At 33.8% G+C, this 21,457-nt stretch overlaps 1 protein-coding gene across 2 annotated transcripts in view; it reads left to right on the forward strand.

Annotated features, from left to right (window-relative positions):
• The window catches only part of CDH12 (cadherin 12), a 251,940-nt gene that overhangs the window by 162,065 nt on the left and 68,418 nt on the right, over positions 1-21,457 (forward strand). For both annotated transcript variants that reach the window (XM_028098030.2, XM_028098031.2), the window contains one exon: positions 10,918-11,085. In XM_028098030.2, the coding sequence (XP_027953831.1) occupies positions 10,918-11,085 (168 nt within the window). The remainder of the gene's footprint in view (positions 1-10,917; positions 11,086-21,457) is intronic.

Consider the following 21,457-nt stretch of genomic DNA (forward strand, 5'->3'; position numbering starts at 1 on the left):
TCTGAGAAGCGTTCCTCAGAGTCAGAGGGGAAAGAAAAAAGAAAAAGCGGTGTGTGCAGAGATTGGTGGAGGGGAGGTTGGGTATTAGAGTACACTTAGTTGTTTGTAGTGATTAATTCTATAGAATAGGTGAATTTATGTACTCAGAATAAGTGTGACAGAAGAAAGAAGAAGGAATTAATATTGATGAAATAACTATAAATGTAGTCAGTATCTAACTGAACAGTAAGAGAAAATCATACAAAGATGAATTTAAGCATAGAGAATAGATTAAGAATATAATCATTATAGTCAAATTAATACCAGACAGACAATAATTATATGAGTCAAAACATTTTCTGTCCCCTTGGCTTTACTTGTTCAATATCAACTTGAGATGAATTCTAATGCCTTTAGAAAGTATTATCTTACAGGAGAGTGTGTATATTCATAATATGCCTTTAATAACTATGTATTTATATTTTATGTAATGCTTATTATTTAGAACTAAATGTGAAACAATTCTGGCATAAACAATGAAATAGATTTTTTGAAGCATTGATTTTCACTGGAGACAGAAGTCTTGATACTAACAATGCCTCAGACCACTAGACAGGAAACGAGTGGATGATGAGGCACTTCATTAATAAAATGATAACTAGTTCTTCATGCACAGAAACCATTAAGAAGACTTTTTGTCAAATTTATCACTTTGTGGTACATAAGAGTCAATCAAAAATCAAGGATAATTGCAATTTCTCAGAAATAGTCTACCTTTGTTCCAGCCATATAGCTTCCTTTTATGATTCTTTTTGCTGTTATTAAATAAAATGCATGAAAAACTAATATTATCTAAAATTTTCCACACTGGAGTGTAGAATACACTTTAAAATAATTTTTAAAGGAAGAGTCCCATCAGAACTCCTGGTGCCTAAATATTTATGAAGAGATAAATATAACCATTTATTATTCATTTGGAATGAGAAAATAAAACATATTTCCTTAGTGATATTGCCTTTTGACAAACATTCCTAAAATCTCTACCCAAGACAATATAGGAAGCTTATTTATAAGGAATATAAATTGATGCATTCTATGGAATAAGCTTGGAAATAATCATTCTCTTTAAAATTGGCTAATTTGGCAATTATTTGGCTTAACTAGAAATTATTTACTGTGAATTAAAGTTCACATACTTTCATATATACATATACTTCAAATGATTATTAAATATTTTAAAAAACTCAAACGTGATAAATCTATAAAACATTTTTTAAAGATTTATTTATTTGAGAGAGAAACAGTATGCACCAGAGAGGGGGAATGGGTGGAGGTAGAGAGAATCTCAAGCAGACTCCCCACTGAGCACAAGACCCTGAAATCATGACCTGAGCTGAAATCAAGAGTCAGATGTTTAAGCAACTCATCCATCCAAAGTGCCCCAAATCTATGACATCAAATAACATTTATACTCATTATACTTATTATTTATAAAACATTAAAATGTTTGTCATATTAGCATATTATGTATTTTTATACTTAATGCTTTTATGCATTAGAAAAACATCCATAATCTATAAAACGTTAAGCATAGGCATTATAATACTTTATCCAGTGCATGAAATCAGGATGCTAAACATCTCTATAGGATTGATAATAGAATTATTTAGGAAAACAAATATTACTACAAATGATCAACCTCATGTTTTAATTTATATTTAAAATTCTCTTAAAATATTTAAATTGTTCCCTAAATAATTTCAAAAACTAGTCTGAGTGGGTAACTAATTATTGCTATTTTGTGTATCATGTGGTGATGATATGTTACATTTATCCAAATGATCTGGCCCTTAATTGAGAAAGCATCATTATGTACTTTACCTCAACATTTTTTTAAACCTATAAACTTTAAATGTTTTTGTTGTGATAAAATATACATAACATAAAATTTACCATATTAACCATTTTAAGTGTACAGTTGAGTGGCATTGAGAACATTCACACTGATGGGGCACCTGGGTGTTTCAGTCGGTTAAGCATCTGCCTTTGGCTCAGGTCATGATCCCAGAGTCCTGGGATCGAGCCCCATGTCAGGCTCTGCTCAGCATGGAGCCTGCCTGTCCCTCTGGCTGCAGCTCACCCTGCTTGTGTGAAAAAATGTGAAAAAAAATTCACATTTTTTAAAAAAGATTTTATTTATTTATTTGAGAGAGAGAGAATGAGAGATAGAGAAAACGAGAGGAAGGAGGTCAGAGGGAGAGGCAGACACCCCGCTGAGCGGGAAGCCCGATGCGGGACTCGATCCCGGGACTCCAGGATCATGACCCGAGCTGAAGGCAGCCGCCCAACCAACTGAGCCACCCAGGCGCCCCCAAAAATTCACCTTTTTATTCAGTGGCTACTGCCATTCATCTCTAGAACTTTTTCGTTGATATATTTTTATTTATGTGCATTGTCAAAAATAATGTGTATTTATAAGTTTTTATTTTATGTATTTATATATGCCTTTTATAGAATCCATATGAAAACAATTGAGTGAGGCTCGAGTTGAATGCACAAGCTACATTTTTTTCCCTTTTGTTCACCATTCTGCTATTTCATGCTCTGTGATTCTGTCATAGCTTCTGTTTAGGGAAATCTGACAAATGTTGCTGAGAGAACTGACAATTTCTCAAGACTTTTACTCTTTAGGTCTGACTATCACCTTTTATTCAGGAATTATAATCTCCAGGTCTGTGTCTTAAGTGAAACCTCCTCTCCTATTCTGAATAACATTTATCCTTTCGGGTCTTTAACAATGTGTTGATGTTTTAAAGCCCCAGAGTATAATTAAAGCATGGGTTAGAATATATTTTGAGCTGATTTTGATACTACTGTATAAATATTTACAATGTTTCATGGCTTAAAATGCTTCTGATATTAATTCAGAGTAAAGTCTGAGAGATTTCAGACACCTTAGTGTGGAGGTGCTGGTGAAAGAAAGAGTACCTTCTTTTTCAAGGTCAGAATAAGAGTGTTTACATACACAAAGTTGTCATGCCTTTAATACATTTTGCATTTAGACAAGGTCTGATTATGGGCACAGCGAGAGCAAAGAAAGCAATAGATGCTGATAAATATAAGGCAGGAAAAAAGGTCAAGGAAATAGACAATTATTAAGCTATTATATCACATATTACCTATTTTGTAATATTTTGTGTATGTGTAGTAAAACTGCATGGCTAAAAATGTGCTCCCGTGAGTCATTCCCTTTTATTCTGCATCGTCTCACTTCCTGAGAACTCTGTGTGAACTTTGCTTGCCTTATTTTAGAAATCATGGAATGCACACATCAGCAGGTAGAACTGAGAATGTTTGGCCTTAAAGGGAAAATACTCCAGGGGCATGTGATACAGGACTTTTGGAAGTTGTAGAGCTCTTATATCACAGAGAAAATGGCTCTGTTCTGTGCTGCTTGAGAGGAAAAGGGCTATAATAACTGGTATGAGTTACAGGAAAAATTTTGGTTTTACATACTTAAAAGAAGATGTCAGTACTTGCCCCTAAATAAGAGGAGTGCCTCACGAGATTGTGAGTTTCCCATTAGTGGAAGAGTTAAAGCAGATGATGAGGGATGAGCAAGTGGTGCTGGATCTGACTGTTTATTCATGTGATGCATGTTTATGTGATATTAATGAGAAAGCATCATTATGTATTTTACATACATAATGGCCTCACAGGTGTTTTGCTATTAGGATACCAAGATGAATCAATAGATCCTCAGATGGATCCCCATGTACTGGAGGGAGGCCATCAGGTCCTCAGAAGATTACAGTTGAATTTTATAGGACAAAATACATAAAATGCTAATATGACAAACATTTTAATGTTTTATAAATGATAAGTATAATGAGTATAAATGTTATTTGATGTCATAGATTTGGGGTGCTTTGGGTAGATTAGTTGCTTAAATGTCTGACTCTTGATTTCAGCTCAGGTCATGATTTCAGGGTCCTGTGCTCCGTGGGGAGTCTGCTTGAGATTCTCTCTACTTCCACCCATCCCCCCTCTCTGGTGCATACTGTTTCTCTCTCAAATAAATAAATCTTTAAAAAATGTTTTATAGATTTATCACGTTTGAGTTTTTTAAAATATTTAATAATCATTTGAAGTATATATATATATATATATGAAAGTATGTGAATTTTAATTCACAGTAAATAATTTCTAGTTAAGCCAAATAATTGCCACATCAACCAATTTTAAAGAGAATGATTATTTCCAAGTTTATTCCATAGAATGCATCAATTTATATTCCTTATAAATAAGCTTCCTATATTGTCTTGGGTAGAGATGTTAGGAATGTTTGTCAAAAGGCAATATCTCTAAGGAAATATGTTTTATTTTCTCATTCCAAATGAATAATATAGTTAAGGTGTGCTATAGGTGGGAAGAGGGTCTCTAAATTTTCTCCCTACTGAAGATAACCTGATAGCTCTTCTTGTCCACAAAATACATTTTTGGATCATTAGCAACAAAATTTTTAAAGTTATACATTTCATCTGTGTAATAGATACATTTTTGTTAATATTTTTAAAGAGTGCACTAGCTTTTAAAAACTCCATTTCACATTTTAGGCTAATTTAAGACTGTAATGAAAAGAAACTTTTCATATAAATTGCTGTAAAAGTAGGTCTTGTACAAGTGTTTTTTTTTTTTTTAAGATTTTATTTATTTATTTGAGAGAGAGAATGAGAGAGAGAGAGAGAGTACATGAGAGAGGGTAAGGTCAGAGGGAGAAGCAGGCTCCCTGCTGAGCAGGGAGCCTGATGCGGGACTCGATCCCGGGACTCCAGGATCATGACCTGAGCTGAAGGCAGTCGCTTAACCAACTGAGCCACCCAGGCGCCCCTGTACAAGTGTTTTTAAATATAATTGACCTGTGGAATTGAAAGAAAAAACAACTTTACATTGTCAGTGCTAAATTCAAGGTTCCCATCTTTAGCTATAATTATTTTTTTTATTCTACCATCTAGTAGCAGTTCCTAAAAGACTTGAGCATTATGATATATTGGCTAAGAGTCCAAGAAAGATTTGAAGATGCTATGCTCCTACCTTAGAAGTGGAGAAAGAAAGCCAGGAGACAGAGAAGAAAGACATCTTTTGGAAGATAAAAAACTGCAGAAAAGAATGCATCTAGCCACAACTTTGATTTTGGCCCTCAGGACCCATGTTGGACTTCTGGCCTCCCTAATTGTGGGATAATAAGTTTGTGTTGTTTTTAGGCCCCTTAGTCTGCGGCAATTCGTTACAGAAGCAATAGGAAACTAAATCAGTATAGAATTTTAGAAAGAATGTCAAGAAAGTCCTTTGAAAAGGGCTTGGAGAAAACATATGAAGGAAGTAGAGGAGCTCTTCATGAGTAAACCATGAGAAGAACATTCCCCACAGAGGGAAGAGATTGTGCAAAACTTTGGTGACCGAAAAAGGGGGTTGTGAAAGATAAGATCAGAGTTAAGTGAGAAGGTGGAGATAATGTGAAGTTTTCATTCTGAGTGACTTGGATTTCAGAGTAGAGGGGAGTGTTATATGTTCATGCTCTCACCTCCCCACTATGAGTTCTCTTTTAAGAACAAACTAATGACCCAGGATTTCTTTGGACTCTAATCCTCAGTGAGCAGAGAATAAAGCCATTCATCCATTGTTTCTCTTTCTCTTTCTCTCTTAATAGTCTCAAAATAATAATTAGCATTTTTCCAGCTTTATTGGGAAATAATTGACATACAACATTGTGTAAGTTTAAGATACTCAATGTGTTGATTTGATACACTTAAATATTGCAAAATGATTACCACTGCAGTGTTAGCCAACACCTCCATCACATCACATAATTCCCAGTAAGAACTTTTAAGAGCTACTCTCTTAGCAAATTTCAAGTATAGAATATAGCAATATTAACTATAATCGCCATGCTGTACAGAGGATCCCCAGGAGGTATCCACCTCATAACTCGAAGTTTGTGCCTTTGACCAACATCTCCATTTCCCTTACTCCACAGCTCCTGGTAGCCACCATTTTACTCTGTTTCATGGAGTTCAGCTGTTTTAGATTCTACATATAAATAATATCATAGAATATTTCTTTTTCTCTCTCTTATTTCACTTAGCATAATGCCCTCAAGGTCCATTCACACTGTTGCAAATGGCTGGATTTCTTTCACTCTCCTGACTAAATAATATTCTTCTGTGTGTTTGTGTGTGTGTGTGTGTGTGTGATATTTTCTTTATCTAATCATCTGTCGATGAACATTTAAGTCATTTCAGTATCTTGGCTTTTTATGAATAAAGCTATAATGACCATGAAGTGCAGATATCTCTTTTGAGATCCAGTTTTCATTTCCCCTGGATATATACAGAAAAGTGAGATCATTGGAAAATATGGTAATTTCATTTTTAATTTTTTGAGGAACCTTTACAGAATTGTCCATGGTGGCTGCACTAATTTATCTCCCCTCCAACAGTGCTCAAGTGTTCCCTTTCCTCCACATCTGCCAACACTTGTTATCTCTTGTCTTTTTAATGACAACCATTCTAACAATTGTGAGGCGATGATCCTTTGATTTTCATTTCTCTGATGATTATTGATCTTGAGCACCTTTTCCTGTACTTGTTGGCCATTTGTATAACATTTTTTGGAAAAAAAAATCTGTTCAGTTCCTCTGCCCATTTCCAATCAGATTGTTCACTTTTTTTTTTTTTTTTTTGTTACTGAGTTGTATGAATTCTTTTCTATTCTGGATATTAACCCCCTATCAGATATGTGGTTAGCAAATATTTTCTCTCATCCCATAGATTGTCTTCTCATTTTGTTGATTGTTTCTTTTGTTGTGCAGAAATCCAACTTCAGTTGGATCCCACTTGTTGATTTTCAAGATGTCTCCCAGAGGGTTTACTTGTCTTTGAAATCACTGTGTCACTTCTTATTTTCCCCTCTCTGGTCTTAATGGAACCATCCTTCCCCATAGCAGCATGCTGCAGCCACCTGCACTCTTCTGGTATGCTTTGAAGGGACCATTCCTGCTCTTACCAAGTACTTTCCTGCTTCCCTCCCTGGGATGTTCCTTCTTCGGTTTTTCCAGGTCTGTCGCCTCCACTTCTCTAAGACTGCAACTCTAAAGCCTTTTCTCAGAGACGACTTTTCTGACACCACTGTCAACGACACTTGGTTTCATTTCCCTCATAACGCTAATCACCATCTGAAATTAGCTTAATTATGTAAGTGCTTCTTTATGGTTTCCTCGACACTCCAATAAACACATGCCCATTAAATGTACATTCCATGAAGGAACCTTGTACAGAGACTGTATCAATTATCATCCAGATGGAAGCAGAGGACACCGAGTTGGGTAATTTGAGATTAGTTTAATAAAAAGATTGCATTTTAAATTGCAAGCAGACTGAAGGGAAACCCTACAGGATGTGGAAGAATCTGGAGAAAACATAACAGGTGGCTCTGGTCACTACACTAAGGCTGAAGGAATGAGAGGGGCCTGGAGACCCATGCAGTGTGGTAAGGGGCCAGAGCAGGAGACAGTGTGGGATGTAGGGGTATCCATGCAAAGAAAAACCCAACCTCGTTCTCCTTATACCATTCAATCTCTTGCCAGTTGGCCTATTACAACTGACAACCAGAGAGCAAAGTCTAGAAAAGTGAATAAAGTGGATCTAGTGTATAAAGTGGCAAATGGAAGAGAGTTCGCCATTATACTATCAAACTTAATAACAGTGCCTGAATGAAACATATATTTTAGGACAAATGCTGACTGAATCTAGTGTCCTATGTCTCAGTCCTGCAATTCAATCCTCAACTCAAGAAATAGCTCGTGTAAAACCATATGCTGGATTAACACATGTAACATTTTATGATTTTTCATATAGAGTATTGCATTATTTTCATCTCAAAATGTTATCAGAGTATTTAACTCATTTTTCAAAATAAGCTGAGATCCACCAAGACTAAGGGGCTTGCATACAACATAAGGGTCATCGCAGAGAGAGAATTTATCCCTCGGCAGACTAGTGTCTTTTGATGTATTATTTTAAGTTTATAACTCTCTCGACCACATATTTTCATTCATATTGGCAGAAATAAAATCCCACTATTTTTCTCTTTCTTTTATTTACTCTAGTATCTCAGTTATGTATGCTGGAAGGTTCACCAGGTACAAGACATTCAAATCATACCAGGATTCAATGTATGCATGCCTACCGCTCTTTTTTTTTTCTATTAAATAGGATTTACTTCAGAATTATACCTAATTAATTAAATTTTGTGGTATTATTACTGTGGAGTATTTGGACTGTTCAGCAAAATGAATTTCTTAGGCTTCAGCTATTATCATGCAAGGCTATTGCTGTATCTTTATATACAAATACTAAGAAATAGATATGAACACATGAACTTAAACCTAAGACCCGAAATAACAGAATGTAGCATTTCCTTTTGCTGGTTACATTCTATTCTAGGAGCATTTAAACTCAGTTCTTGGCAAGGTTCCTCCTTGCTCAAGATCATGCAATCTATTTTTGTTTGTTTGGCTTTAAATATTAGGCAATTGGTAAACAGTGGTGGTCCATAAGAAGAGTAATTTCTTGGAAAGGACACTATTTTTTACCAGGCTTATTCAATAGATTACAGTGTTTTAAGATTCTCTTCTCACATTTGAATTTTGTAGTCTGCCTGATTTCCCAGATTCTGCTTTGAAAAAAAAAATCTGCAAATATCATATTTTATTTGTCTGAGGTAGTGGCTCTTGAATAGAAATGGTGGTGGGGGAGGGGAAGCACATCATGGTCATCAGTGGTTTTCTTTGGAACTACATATGCAACCCTTTCCTCTCTCTAAATTCTAACAGATGACTTCCAGTCAAGCTGCATTACACTAAAGGAGGGCTAGAAGCAGCAGATAGGTCACCTATCAGACACAGGTGATGTCATGATGATAACTGTAACAACTTACCATAAAAAAAACAGCAACAACAAAAACTAGTCTTAAATAAGTGTGATAATGCCTGTGTGTTCTCTTTTTCATAGCATCTTAATGTATGTATATACAATATATATAATATTAAGTATAAAAATTATATTTATACATTTTCATATTTGAAGTGAAATGAGTAAAGTAAAAATTATATATAAATGCATAGAATTATAAGTATAAATAGATACATGCATATAATTTTTGTATTGGAAATGAACTAAGTAAAGATAGATCTGGTCAGCAACAGGACAATAGAGAATGCATATGAATTAAAACCAGGCATTTCTCTAGAAAATATGAACATTCTAAGGCAGGCAGAAGTCATGTAACTTAAGCCGTGGGACCAAGTCACAGAGGTGGCAGAGATGAAGAATCTTAGTTAAGAGACTTGGAAATGAAACATCAAGGATCTCAGCTGAAGAGAGAAAAACAGAGTGAAATAATAGAGTGTCAGTACCAATGCATGAATAAACAGCAGTAGCAAAAAAGTGGAGCTTGTTTTTTTTGCAACCATTTCCTGCCGAGGGTCAGAAGAAATCCTAGATTGTAGTTAAATCTAAATTAGCAACAGAACACCATTTGGTAAGTCAATAGTGGAAAGTACAGATAAAATGCAGATGTATATTCAGTTTATGATTTGGATGTTATACTTTGTGTTGGTTCTCAATATTATATTTGTTATTCATATATGCTACTTTATTTAAGAAAGAGGACTATCAAATATATATAGGTTTAAGACAAATGCTCTGCAATTTCTCGCTAAAACCATAGGCTATAGGTTGGAATTTGGTATAAAATTTATTCATTATTTTATTTGCAACAAATCCAGAAGATCTTAGTTATTTCACTATGAATAAATATAAATTAGTTCTATACTTGGGCACAAGAGCAGAAAATGAGTAGGATATTTCAATATGCATATATACTGCATGATTCATGATTGTAAATTTAATTATTTATATACTCATTCATTCATTCATTCATTAAGTCAGTCATTCAACTAGTCAGTTGGTCAACACATTCTTATTGAGTTCCTTCTAAATGGCAGACACTGGGGCGCCTGGGTGGCTCAGTACTTAAGTGTCTGCCTTTGGCTCAGGTCATGATCTCAGGGTCCTGGGATCAAGCCCAGCATTGGGATCTCTGCTCAGTGGGGAGCCTGCTTCTCCCTCTCCCACTCCCCCTGCTTGTGTTCCCTCTACCGCTGTGTCTCTCTCTGTCAAATAAATAAAATCTTATATAAATAAATAAATAAATAAATAAATAAATAAATAAATAAATAAATGGCAGACACTGACCTAGATGCTGGAGTAACTTGGTGACAAGAGAGACAAGGTCTCTGCAGTGGCAAAGCTTAATGAGATCTAAGTGAAAAATCTGTGCCTAAAATAATTAAGAGGCATCCTGAGAGATGACATAAAATGCATGGAGGAGATATTTTGTGTGTTTAAAAAGTTAAGTAACAAATGCATTTTAGAAAATAAAAATAAGAATGGAGAAGAAAATAGCATTCTTTAGAAACCTCACACTAAGTGTAACCACTTAACTTTTTAATGTATATTTAATCTATGTTGTTTAACAGTTTCATTGCCTTTTGAAGATAGAAACATTCTGTATAAGTCATGTCTGACTTGGTTGCCTTAATGAATGATGAACGTCTTTTAGAGCTGACACATTGTTTTTTGACCATATTCCACAATGCTACACAGCATTTTTCATTGTATGGCTGTTCCCATAATACGTTTAATTGTATCCTAACCATTGGACAATTTGAGTGTTTCGCTTTTTAAAAGATGCATAATTTTGTTAGCATGTTTTTGCTAGTGAATCTAGATAGAATCTTTTCTTATTCCAGACTATCTGATCTCAGAAAGCACAATGTTTGTAATATTTATCTTTTATTATTTTTTTTCCCTTAAGGTGTTATTAGAACAGCTTTGCCAAACATGGACAGGGAAGTCAAAGAACAATACCAAGTCCTCATCCAAGCCAAGGATATGGGCGGACAACTAGGAGGGTTAGCTGGAACGACAATTGTCAACATCACCCTCACGGATGTCAATGACAATCCACCTCGATTCCCCAAAAGTATGTTCTTTCCTGTTGAGTTTAAATTAGCACAGCTTAAAAAAAAAAAATTCTCACATTTCATTGAATGTTACAGAAATTATAATAATTTTTCAGACACTTCTGGTCTTTAGGAAGCAGACACCAATAGATAAAAATTAAAAGACTTAAAAGAGTTTCATTTTCCATTGGAATCATGCTCAGTATGACTTTAATATAAAACAATACAAGTCAGTAATTGAACAATGAGTCTTATGTTATTGATTTCTATTCAAGTAAAATATTCACAATAGGTTGAAATCTTGCTCTAATTTTTTATTTGAAACAGTAATATAAATATGAAAATTCCACTGTAACTTAAGGCTCATATTTATGACACATATGACACCATATTATTTGCTCTATCATGCAATTAGCATAAGAATTCTCTGCCTTTTCTTTAGCTAATGTATGTGTTGAATCATTTCCATTTACTTCCATGTAAGTATCAGATGACAATACAGTGATGTTATTTACATTACTTTAGTCTTACTTTATTTTAGTTTGCAATAGGTGAAAATTGTTACAGTTTCTATGATAATAGAAAGGTTCACACCTGCATTTTCTCTGTAACTCTGTGCTTCTTACTGAAAATGAATACTTCTCACCTGTGTTACATCTAGTTTTCTTTTGCAGTATTACATTTAACACCAATCAGTACCTGTTCAATTTCTGGTACATTTTCAATGATTAGTTCAGTGTTCCTAAGACTTAGAATACAGAAACTGAAAGTCTCTATCACTGGTTACACAAGGGACTTGATTAAATCTCTAGATACTCATTTGCGTGAACAGTATAGAGAACCAAAACAAAATGATTTTCCTCTTTCAATCTCAGTAGGAGACTTTGAGTTTATCTTCTAAAGTATGAAACACAGAATATTTAACTAACTGGATATTTTATTCCTTTAACTCTATGGTTTTTCATATTTTACTACTTTATCATTTTCTCTTAAAATCATCAACATGTATTTTCTCATAGAAATATTTTACTTAGTGATCAGAAAGTCAAATGGCCAAATGTTATAAGGAGCAATTAGAAGTCATCATAGTTTAGCAAATGAAATATATGTGACAAATGACTAGAATAAATATGCTATAATTAATAACAGAGAGTCTTATGGCAACACTTCCTACTTTGCTATTAAAGGAAACAGATAAAAGATAAGTAAATATTAAAAGAGAAGAAAGAAATAGTGCATTTGATTCTCTAACATTTGAGATTATGTTCCCAACTCAAAAAGTACTGATTATTTTTATTTTTATTTTTATTCCTTTTATTTCTTTATTTTTTACTTCTTATGTATGACAAGCTCTAATAGCCAAGTGAGGAGGATAGTTTGGGAGACCACTCTACTTTTATATAAAAGATGTCACTGAGAACATGGGTCCTGTTCTGCATTTTGAGCATATAAAATATGTTAGTCTAAGGTATAGGAAATAGCAGAGATATTCCTACGTAGTGTCAATATTCTTATTCACAAGGATGATAGTGAGGCTTTTCAGATGAGGGATATAAAACCCAGCCAGTGGAAGGATACAATTTCTGCTGGTATAGATAGAGTGGTTGATAAAAATTGGGCAGAGATCCAGACAGATAGTCTGGGGTACAGGGAAATGAAAATATCTCCATGAGAAAGAGGCTAGATTATACGTAGAAAGACAAGATGATGTGCTCAGTTCCTGTTGAGATATGAAGATGATTTCTTGATCTTACCTAGTGAAAAGAGAATCTGGATAAAGCAATATGCTTGTTTGCGATTATTCAAGGTTGAATACGTAGGTGTGAGGGTAACTAAATGAGAACCACAAGGAAAGAATGTGGGAGATAAGCTCCCTGGGACTTCTGGAACATTTCCATGCTGTGTCAGTAACTTTATCATTATCTTATTCCCTATTCATCACGACACTCTGAGTTATTTTCCGCATTTTACTGTTAAGAAAACAGTCTTAGAGAGGTTAAATAACTTGCTTGAAATCAGCAAACTGAAGTAACAGATTTTTTTTTTGCGCTCAAGTTCAATTCCTTCTAGTTTAACATAATATTAAAATGGAAACTTACTCTTTTACCTGCCACTCTAAAACCATACTTTTTTGAACACCTGCAAAAAAGTCACATAACATATGTTGAATTGTCAGCATTCATAAGCAGAGAAATGAGAGGGCAAAAGAAATATATTGAGCAGCTCACCATGATCAAATTATTTTCTACTTGTATTACATGCATTTCTGAACTATAGTCTGAAAGTATAACAGGTGAGAGAGATTTTTGAATCATGAGAAAGGAGAGGGTTTTCACATTTTTGCATGAATAAGAAATTAATCCCCTTGCAATTTCACATGCCATTGTGTCAAGCCCTTTTTACTGTATTGTCATTTTGAATTACATCCTTCAGAGGAAAAGACAGAATATATTTATAAACAGAAAAGCCATCTCTTTAGAAGTCAATGCTCTTTTTGCAAGAGTATTTCTCATGTGAAGCAGTTAAACTGCAAACGTGACATAACATTACAAACTGAAATGATTGCCTTTTCAATGTAAAAGTAAAATATATATACATATTCTATACATAAATAACTTATAAGAGAATCTGCACAACTAACTGTATTTGCTCATGCCTATTAAGTGATTATTCTGAAAAAAAAACAAACAAAAACAGAAAACTTCCTTCAGATGAATTTGATGAGTTCCATTTTCTCATTGCTTAAAAAAGCACAAGGTAATTTCTTACAATGTACTAATCATAATTCATTTTGGCTTTGTGTGTGTACATATACATATGTGACACTGTTAAGTACCCATTTTCATCCATTTCCTTCTCTAAATCCGTTAAGAGATAAAAAAAAATTGAATGGCATTTGCATTCGTATCATGCATGTGTAAGCAGTTTACTGTTTTATTGTTGCAAAATAGATGGTTCCTGAGACATCAGAACTTCCTGCCAATATGATATGATGATGGTGACAATGATATTGACTAGTAAGTTGCTATGTGTCATGTATTATGCCAAGTGATTTGCATATATATTCCCCTCTTGCTTTTATGACTGTATAGGATTTTCTCAATTTTAGAAATAAAGTAGCAAGGCATATTACTAAGAAAAGTTAATGATAGAAGTAAAGTTTTTAAAAGTTAAAAACTTGTCCAAGATCATGTGGCCACTGGGTGAGAGAACCAAGCCTAATCTTACGTAGTGACTTCAGGTTTCTCTTTGTCCCTATCCCTCCAAAGGCAATTTGCTTTAGATGCCTGTGTTTGGTCTAAACTGTCCTAGAGATAACCCAGAAAACTGTCCACAAACAGAGAAATTGAAATAATACCCGCCATGTTAGAAGAGCTGTACCTGTAGTCCTATAAAGACAAAATATTTTGTTTGCAAAATCTTTTCCATATCGTTATAAAACTACCATCTACCATGATCAAGGTTATCTGCAGAGGATCTCCATCTGTTAAAATAATCTACAGAAAAATGCTGATGTTTTCCATTACTTGAATTTTAAATGACAAAACCATCTAACAAGCTGATCTAAATAATGCATTATGAGATCATATCAATTAAGTGATGTGGTTAATTCACACTAGGCAAAATATTCATGCTTCTCCCACTTGGTCTCTTTCTTCTGTATAATAATTTTGTAATGAACACAAGAACAATTTAAATGAAAGAAAGCACTCCTTATACAACATTGGATGAAAAGAGACTTCATTTATAGGACATATAAACAGGGGTTTGCTTCTTTTTTTCTTTTACAATATAAGAGAGTAAGATAACTTTTTGTAAGGTAAATAAGTTCAAATGTAGAAAATAGGACATTAATAATTGTTCTAAGAAAATTTCTTAGAAATAAGTAAAATATTTTAAAGTAATTCTGTTTTAATAAAATACCTACCAAGCATGTTTATATTGATTGTTGCTAGCTCTAAGGATTTTGATTCGGTTAAAATTCAATAAAACATGATTTGCATAATAATTACCATATAAGACATATAATTGTATCCATATTATATAGTTTGTTAATTTAATGAATAAGACACTCATAAACATTAGACTTTACCCCAGGAAAAGTTGTTATTGTCCTGAAGTTAACATAAACATAAGTAAAATTAAAGCATTAAATGCATCAGCCAGAATGTCTACTGCATAGTGAACAATGTTTGATCTTGTTTACACAAACTACCAAAGACTACAGATCTATGCATAAAAATATGTATATGCATTTATATATTTTCTATTATACATTCATGATATAGAAAGCCTACAGAATGCCCAGGTTAATTATTGAATCATTAAATAAATAAATGCTGATAACTATATATTTATTTAGTGTAAAATATTGATGTGTTTTAATTAAAATGTATTATTTTATTTTTTCATCCTGTCATTATTTTTGGCATCCAAGTTAAGATCGGCTTTTTTTATTATTTTGAAATGTATAATACAGTTATTCATTCTTAAAGCAATATTTATTACAATATGTAACTTATAAAGATTTTCATCAGAATCAACATAAGCCCAATTATAACCAGATGGGGTCACAAAGTCTATTTCTCTTTACCGTTTAACATCCTTAATTAGAAAACTGTAAGCTTTTAGACTGAAATTTTCTTGGAAAAAAATATAATAAGTCTTTATGAATAAAGAACTAAAGGTTAATTGAATTTTGACAGGTAACTCAGATCCAGCCGTAGAAAATGTACCCCCTTACATTCTTCCAGGGGACCAAGGGGATTGTCATGCAGATGACTGAGATAAACCAGTTCTATGATTTAAGATAATTTATACAAATTATATACAATCTGAATGTGTACATGTAAACAGTATGGAAGTTTATGACTTTGCACATATGTTGTATATGTAAAGTTTTATAGAGTCATATAAATTTACATATATTTATATATATATATAGAGAGAGAGAGAGAGAGAGTCTCAGAATTCTTAAATAACATCATGGAGAAAATATGTCCCGACCTTTGAGTGCAAAAAAGGCCAATATGTGTCTGAACGTGGAAACATGGTCAGGATCACTTCAGTCTTTTTCACAACCTCTGTCTGTTACTGTCAGGATGTGAATTGTATAGAACTCTCATATCCCACCTTCCTTGGAGACTCGCTACTAGCCTACTTCCTACCTGCAGGTCAAGTGCAAATAACTAGTAATACCCCAGCATGTTCCTAAATCATGTCTCTGGGCATGCAACAAAGGCCAAATTTCTGCTTTTAGCACTATCTTCAATCTGTTATCTTAAGGGCCGGAATGGAAAAGAGAAAATGCTGACAAGTACTCTGAAAAAAATACTAGAAGAAGCATGATTAGAATAATGGGTCTTAAGTGAAATCCACCACTTTGTTGAGGATAACTTCTTCAGCCTCATTGAAATATTTGAGATTGGGATGGTGGTTTGTGTCCATTTGGTCCGCAAGGTTAACACCATAATAATATATTATTTAGTACAGAAGTTTTGACTGTAAATATAAGTTGAGGCTTAATTGAAAACAGGTGAAGGTTTGTGTGTGTGTGTGTGTGTGTGTTTTAAGATTTTATCTTATTTTGGCATCATGTAATCCACGATTCAAATGTGAGACCTTGCCTATGGTGTAATAAAACTCATAGGTTCCTAAACAGATAAGTAAGGCAATGAGAAAGTTTTCCCACCTCCACCTTTCAGCCTTCCTGCAAAAAATTAGAGGAAATAAAAAAACTTCTTTTGTGACAATTTCCTGTCAGTCAGAGCAAGTAAGTAGATGCCAGCAACAGAATTTATCAGATTTAAATAATAATAAACCTCTAGGTCTCTGGCTGCAATGCATACATACCTCTTACTCATTCAATCTTCCATTCACATGTCCTTAATTTGCTTTTCTGCATTTTCCTGCTAAGACTGCATTATCAGTCTCCAAGATTTTTTCCAGGTGGTACAATTGCACTACTCTTTACAGAATATAGTAATGATTTTAGTGAGGACAACAGCTAATACTTATTGCACATGTACCATATAAAGGTCCCATTAAAACTGCAGGTTAACTTCTTTAATCCTCATGAACAGGTGTTGTTTATTTATACACATTTAGAAGAGGAAAGTGAAAGAAAAAGAGATAGTAAAAGCTGAGCCAGGTATTTTGTAGATACATGTGTGATGGTGCCAAACATAATTGGGGAACATATTAGAGCTGTGATTTTTAAATATGCACATTTATGAAAATATACCTTATTGCTTCCTACACCGGAACCGTTAGGTAAGAGTGGGAGCCGTGAATGTGAACATGGGACATTCAATCTACTTCTCCGCTAATCAAACTGAAAAGACATTCTCTCCAAGATTGTGAGTGTTTTTAATGTTTTTGTAGAACAGAGAGATCCTAGGCTTTGGGAAAAGTACTGATGGAAAGCTCAGTTTTGCCATTAACTCACTGGGGCCTGAATAAGCTAAACAAACTCTCACTGTCTCATGTTTTTACAACATCAAATTAAGATAATAAATAGGGGGACTGCATATCGTGGTTTGCTTGAGACAGTTGCAGTTTCCACTTGTGGTCCCAAATTAATTACAAATAGTGATTCCTTTTACTTTCAAAAGAGGCTCTGTTTGGCTAGTAAATTAAATAGACATCTTAATAATAATATACAGCACTTCTGGGCGGATTAAGTAAAATAATACAATTGAAGTATCAGCAGTAACTTTTTTTCTTCTCTCCTCCTTCCCACATTTTCTTTCCTCTCTATTTTCAGCCTTATCCCCATTTCTCCTTTGTAACTATCTCTCCAACTAGAGTATGTCATAGGACCTTTTATATCATTTCTTTGTCTTTTGCTTCCCTTTTATCGGAATTTCCGATTAATGTATGGTCAAACATGGATTGAAGAGAGAAGTAGCTCAAGAAATAGCTCGTGTCTACATTTGTAGTTGAATTTACCTCCATAAAAAAAATCTTAGGACTGGTTGTATATCTTTCATACACACAAAAAATCAATTTCAAAATCTCTAACTCCATAGAAATATTTAGGAAGTGAATATAAAATAATTCTATCACCAAAATAGTATTATCTTTACCCATGGACATTTGCAATGACTATTTTGATTTAAATACAATATTCTAATTTCATTTTACTTTAGCCTGGATAAAACACAGTTGCAGGATTAAACTAATTTAGGAAGTCTCTAGTTGCTTGATACTTAACAAATTATTACAACTCTCTTTTATGGACAAGTAAAAAAGAAATTCTTTTTCATGTGAAGTCTTAGTCTTATGCTATTAAAAATATTAGGGGGACCAGGATGCCTGGGTGGCTCAATCAGTTGAGCGGCTGCCTTCGGCCCGGGTCATGATCCCAGGGTCCTGGGATCGAGTCCCTCGTCAGGCTCCTTGCTCACCAGGGAGCCTGCTTCTCCCTCTCACTCCCTCTGCTTGTGCTCTCTCTGTCAAATAAATAAAAAATCTTTAAAATAAAATAAAATATTAGGAGGACCGTAGGCTGTCTTTATAAGATTGGGTGATTCTTATCTAGCCTGATATCCACTGGCTTATTCCTAAATGAATTTACAGTAAACATATTTTATCTTAAAACTCTTTTCCCCAGATAAAGTATATATGCTCTGATTATTAATATCATTTCCCCAGTTTTTTAAAAAAGCTTGTTTGTTATTTTTACAGTCTATGAAAATCACATTAATAGCCAAAATAAAATTCTTGCAACTTTTATATAATCATATATATAAATACACACCCATATTTATATACCCTTGTTCTTGATTTTTAAGAGATAAGAATTGAATAAGGTATCTTTACTTTTTTCAGCAAACAATGAACTCTATAAGACAAATATCTCAAGGTATAAATAAAACCACAATGAAACTCCCAAATAGGAACATGATCAGACTAATTATTGGCATGACTAGGATATGGTGAATTAATCTAACTGGAATTATTGGGAAATATTTATGAAGAACATAGCATTTGAGAAGAGATATGGCATAATAATTTAACAGATTGGAAGGAGAGGCGTTTGAGCCTGCACAACCCTGAAATGCAAACCTATATATGTATGTATGTGTGTGCTTTTCAGTTGAGGGGCAAAGCAGATATCAACATGTTAGAAAAATAACTTTGATAACCTGGTGAAGACTGAAGTAGAGACTGGATGTGGAGCAAACCGAGGGCAGTTGTTTGGAATAGATAAGTAAAGGCAGAACTGAGAGAGATTTCAGTAGCAGGAATGGAAAAGACTTTGTGCCTTACTGCAGTCACAGGACAAATAAGATAAAGAGCATGTGAAGACATGATTTAAGTAGGAAAATGGTTTATCTGATAATATGCTGAAATTGAGTGGAGATGAACAGGAAATGGTTGCAATATAGGGGCACTCGAAGTCAGAGTCAGAGAAACATTTTTTTTAAGTTATTATGTTCGGTTAGCCAACATATTGTACATCATTAGTTTTTGATGATGTAGCGTTCAACGATTCATTAGTTGCATATAACACCCAGGGCTCATCACCACACGTGCCCTCCTTAACGCCCATCACCCGGTTTCCCCATCCCCCCATCCTCCTCGGGGAAACAAACTGAGGATTACAGAAGGGAGGAAGGTGAGAAACATTTTTTTTTAAAGATTGATTTATTTATTAGAGAGAGCAGGCACGCATAGGGAGAAGGAGAGGGAGAGGAAGAAGACCCCTGCTGAACAAGGAGCCCAGTACAGGGCTCTGATCCCAGGACCCTGGGATCATGACCTGAGCCTAGCAGACACTTAACTGACTGAGCCACACAGGCACTCCTCAGAGAAACATTTTTAAAAGATGTAAACATAGAAGTTATTAATGAGGTCTGAGGTATGGATAAAATTATAAGATTCAAGAAGAAATTACTATTTAAATTTTGAATATAAGAAAATTCACGAATGAGAATGAATAAAGCTATAAGGAGAAACTGAAATACAATGACTGCAAACCTTTAATACCCAGATTTATGACCATGGTGATCATTTGTAATCCTCAATGTGAAACATCCTAAATTCAACATATATTTCACATGGTTGAAATTTCTGTATTTCATACTTGCCTTGTTATTAGCATTTAGTCAGGCAGGAAATTGAACTTCTTCAGTATTTCTGTATGAGAGTTCAACAGAATATAAGCAATAACCATGGGCACAATACATTTTGTACATAAGAAATCTAGTTTATTAACAGATATCAGACGCAATAAATTATAGCATTCAATGAATAATATTTCATTGATTGCTAGTTTTATTGAAGTGTATATGCAAAAAAGGCTATATCTTTTTTTGTCTGTTTAAAAAAATTTAAAATTTTATTGTCTTCCCTCAAGCAGCTCCGTGTATAGTGGGGAGAATAAGTTAATGTAATAAGAGCTAGTGAAGAGCAAATGTGTACCAAAATATTTAGATGGTGCAAAAACATAATGTGTTATTTAAAGGATTATATGCATAGAATTGTGAAGAAAAAATGGAAGTGCAAAGACAAGAACATTTTTCATCAAAAATGGCTTTAAGCTGCCGTTGAGAGAAAGAGGAATAGAATTTATACACAGAAAAAAAAAGAATTTATACACAAAAAGAAGAGGAGTAGCAGACCAGTGAGACAATTTAGGCATAAGCAGCAAAATAAGTACAGCAGTGACAGAAAATTTAAACAGTTTTCTACATGTATGATGTACGAATATATGAAGAATATTCAGAAATCATATTTGCAGGTCAGGGAATTGGATGCTATTGAAAAAAATTGTTGTGGCTAAAACAAAGCAAAATGTTATATAAGAAGAAACTATTATCAAATTTCACATTTCCAGACTACCTTCATAACCTTTCAAAAAAAAAAAAACTGTGAGAAATGAAACATTTGGGTAAATAAATATTCCCAAGTGAATTTAAATTCCAGACATTTTTCAGGAGCTTAGTTTATAAGGTGTCAAGTTTATTTAAAATGTGTAATAAAAATTCCAGTGTTGCATATTTTTGTGAAACTAGTGGCCAGTATCACTGAAAATTATCTACGTACCATATTTTGTTAGATGGATCAGAAGTTACATGGACAAAGACAAAAGAAAGGTTTACATATGTAATGGAGGTTTAAGGGAATATTAAATGTACTCCATAAAATGAATGAACAATGGAATGTTACTGATGGACTTGAAATGTTATGAACACTTGCCAAGATCTCCATCATGTTTTCTATTATGTAATGGTGGTAGTGGTTATGTAGATCACATACATTAAAAATACATATTTTTGAGGATCAGAAACACTTCTGATTCTGGCAGTCATTGAGTAATACAAGTGGATTATGTTTCATAGTTCATTTGGAATTAGCTTTTTGGGATTTCCAATGCAATCTCTT

This window comes from Eumetopias jubatus, unplaced genomic scaffold, assembly GCF_037043125.1.
Source record: "Eumetopias jubatus isolate StellerSeaLion01/CBP00866 unplaced genomic scaffold, mEumJub1_p1.0 scaffold_5, whole genome shotgun sequence".
Taxonomy (NCBI): Eukaryota; Metazoa; Chordata; class Mammalia; order Carnivora; family Otariidae; genus Eumetopias; species Eumetopias jubatus.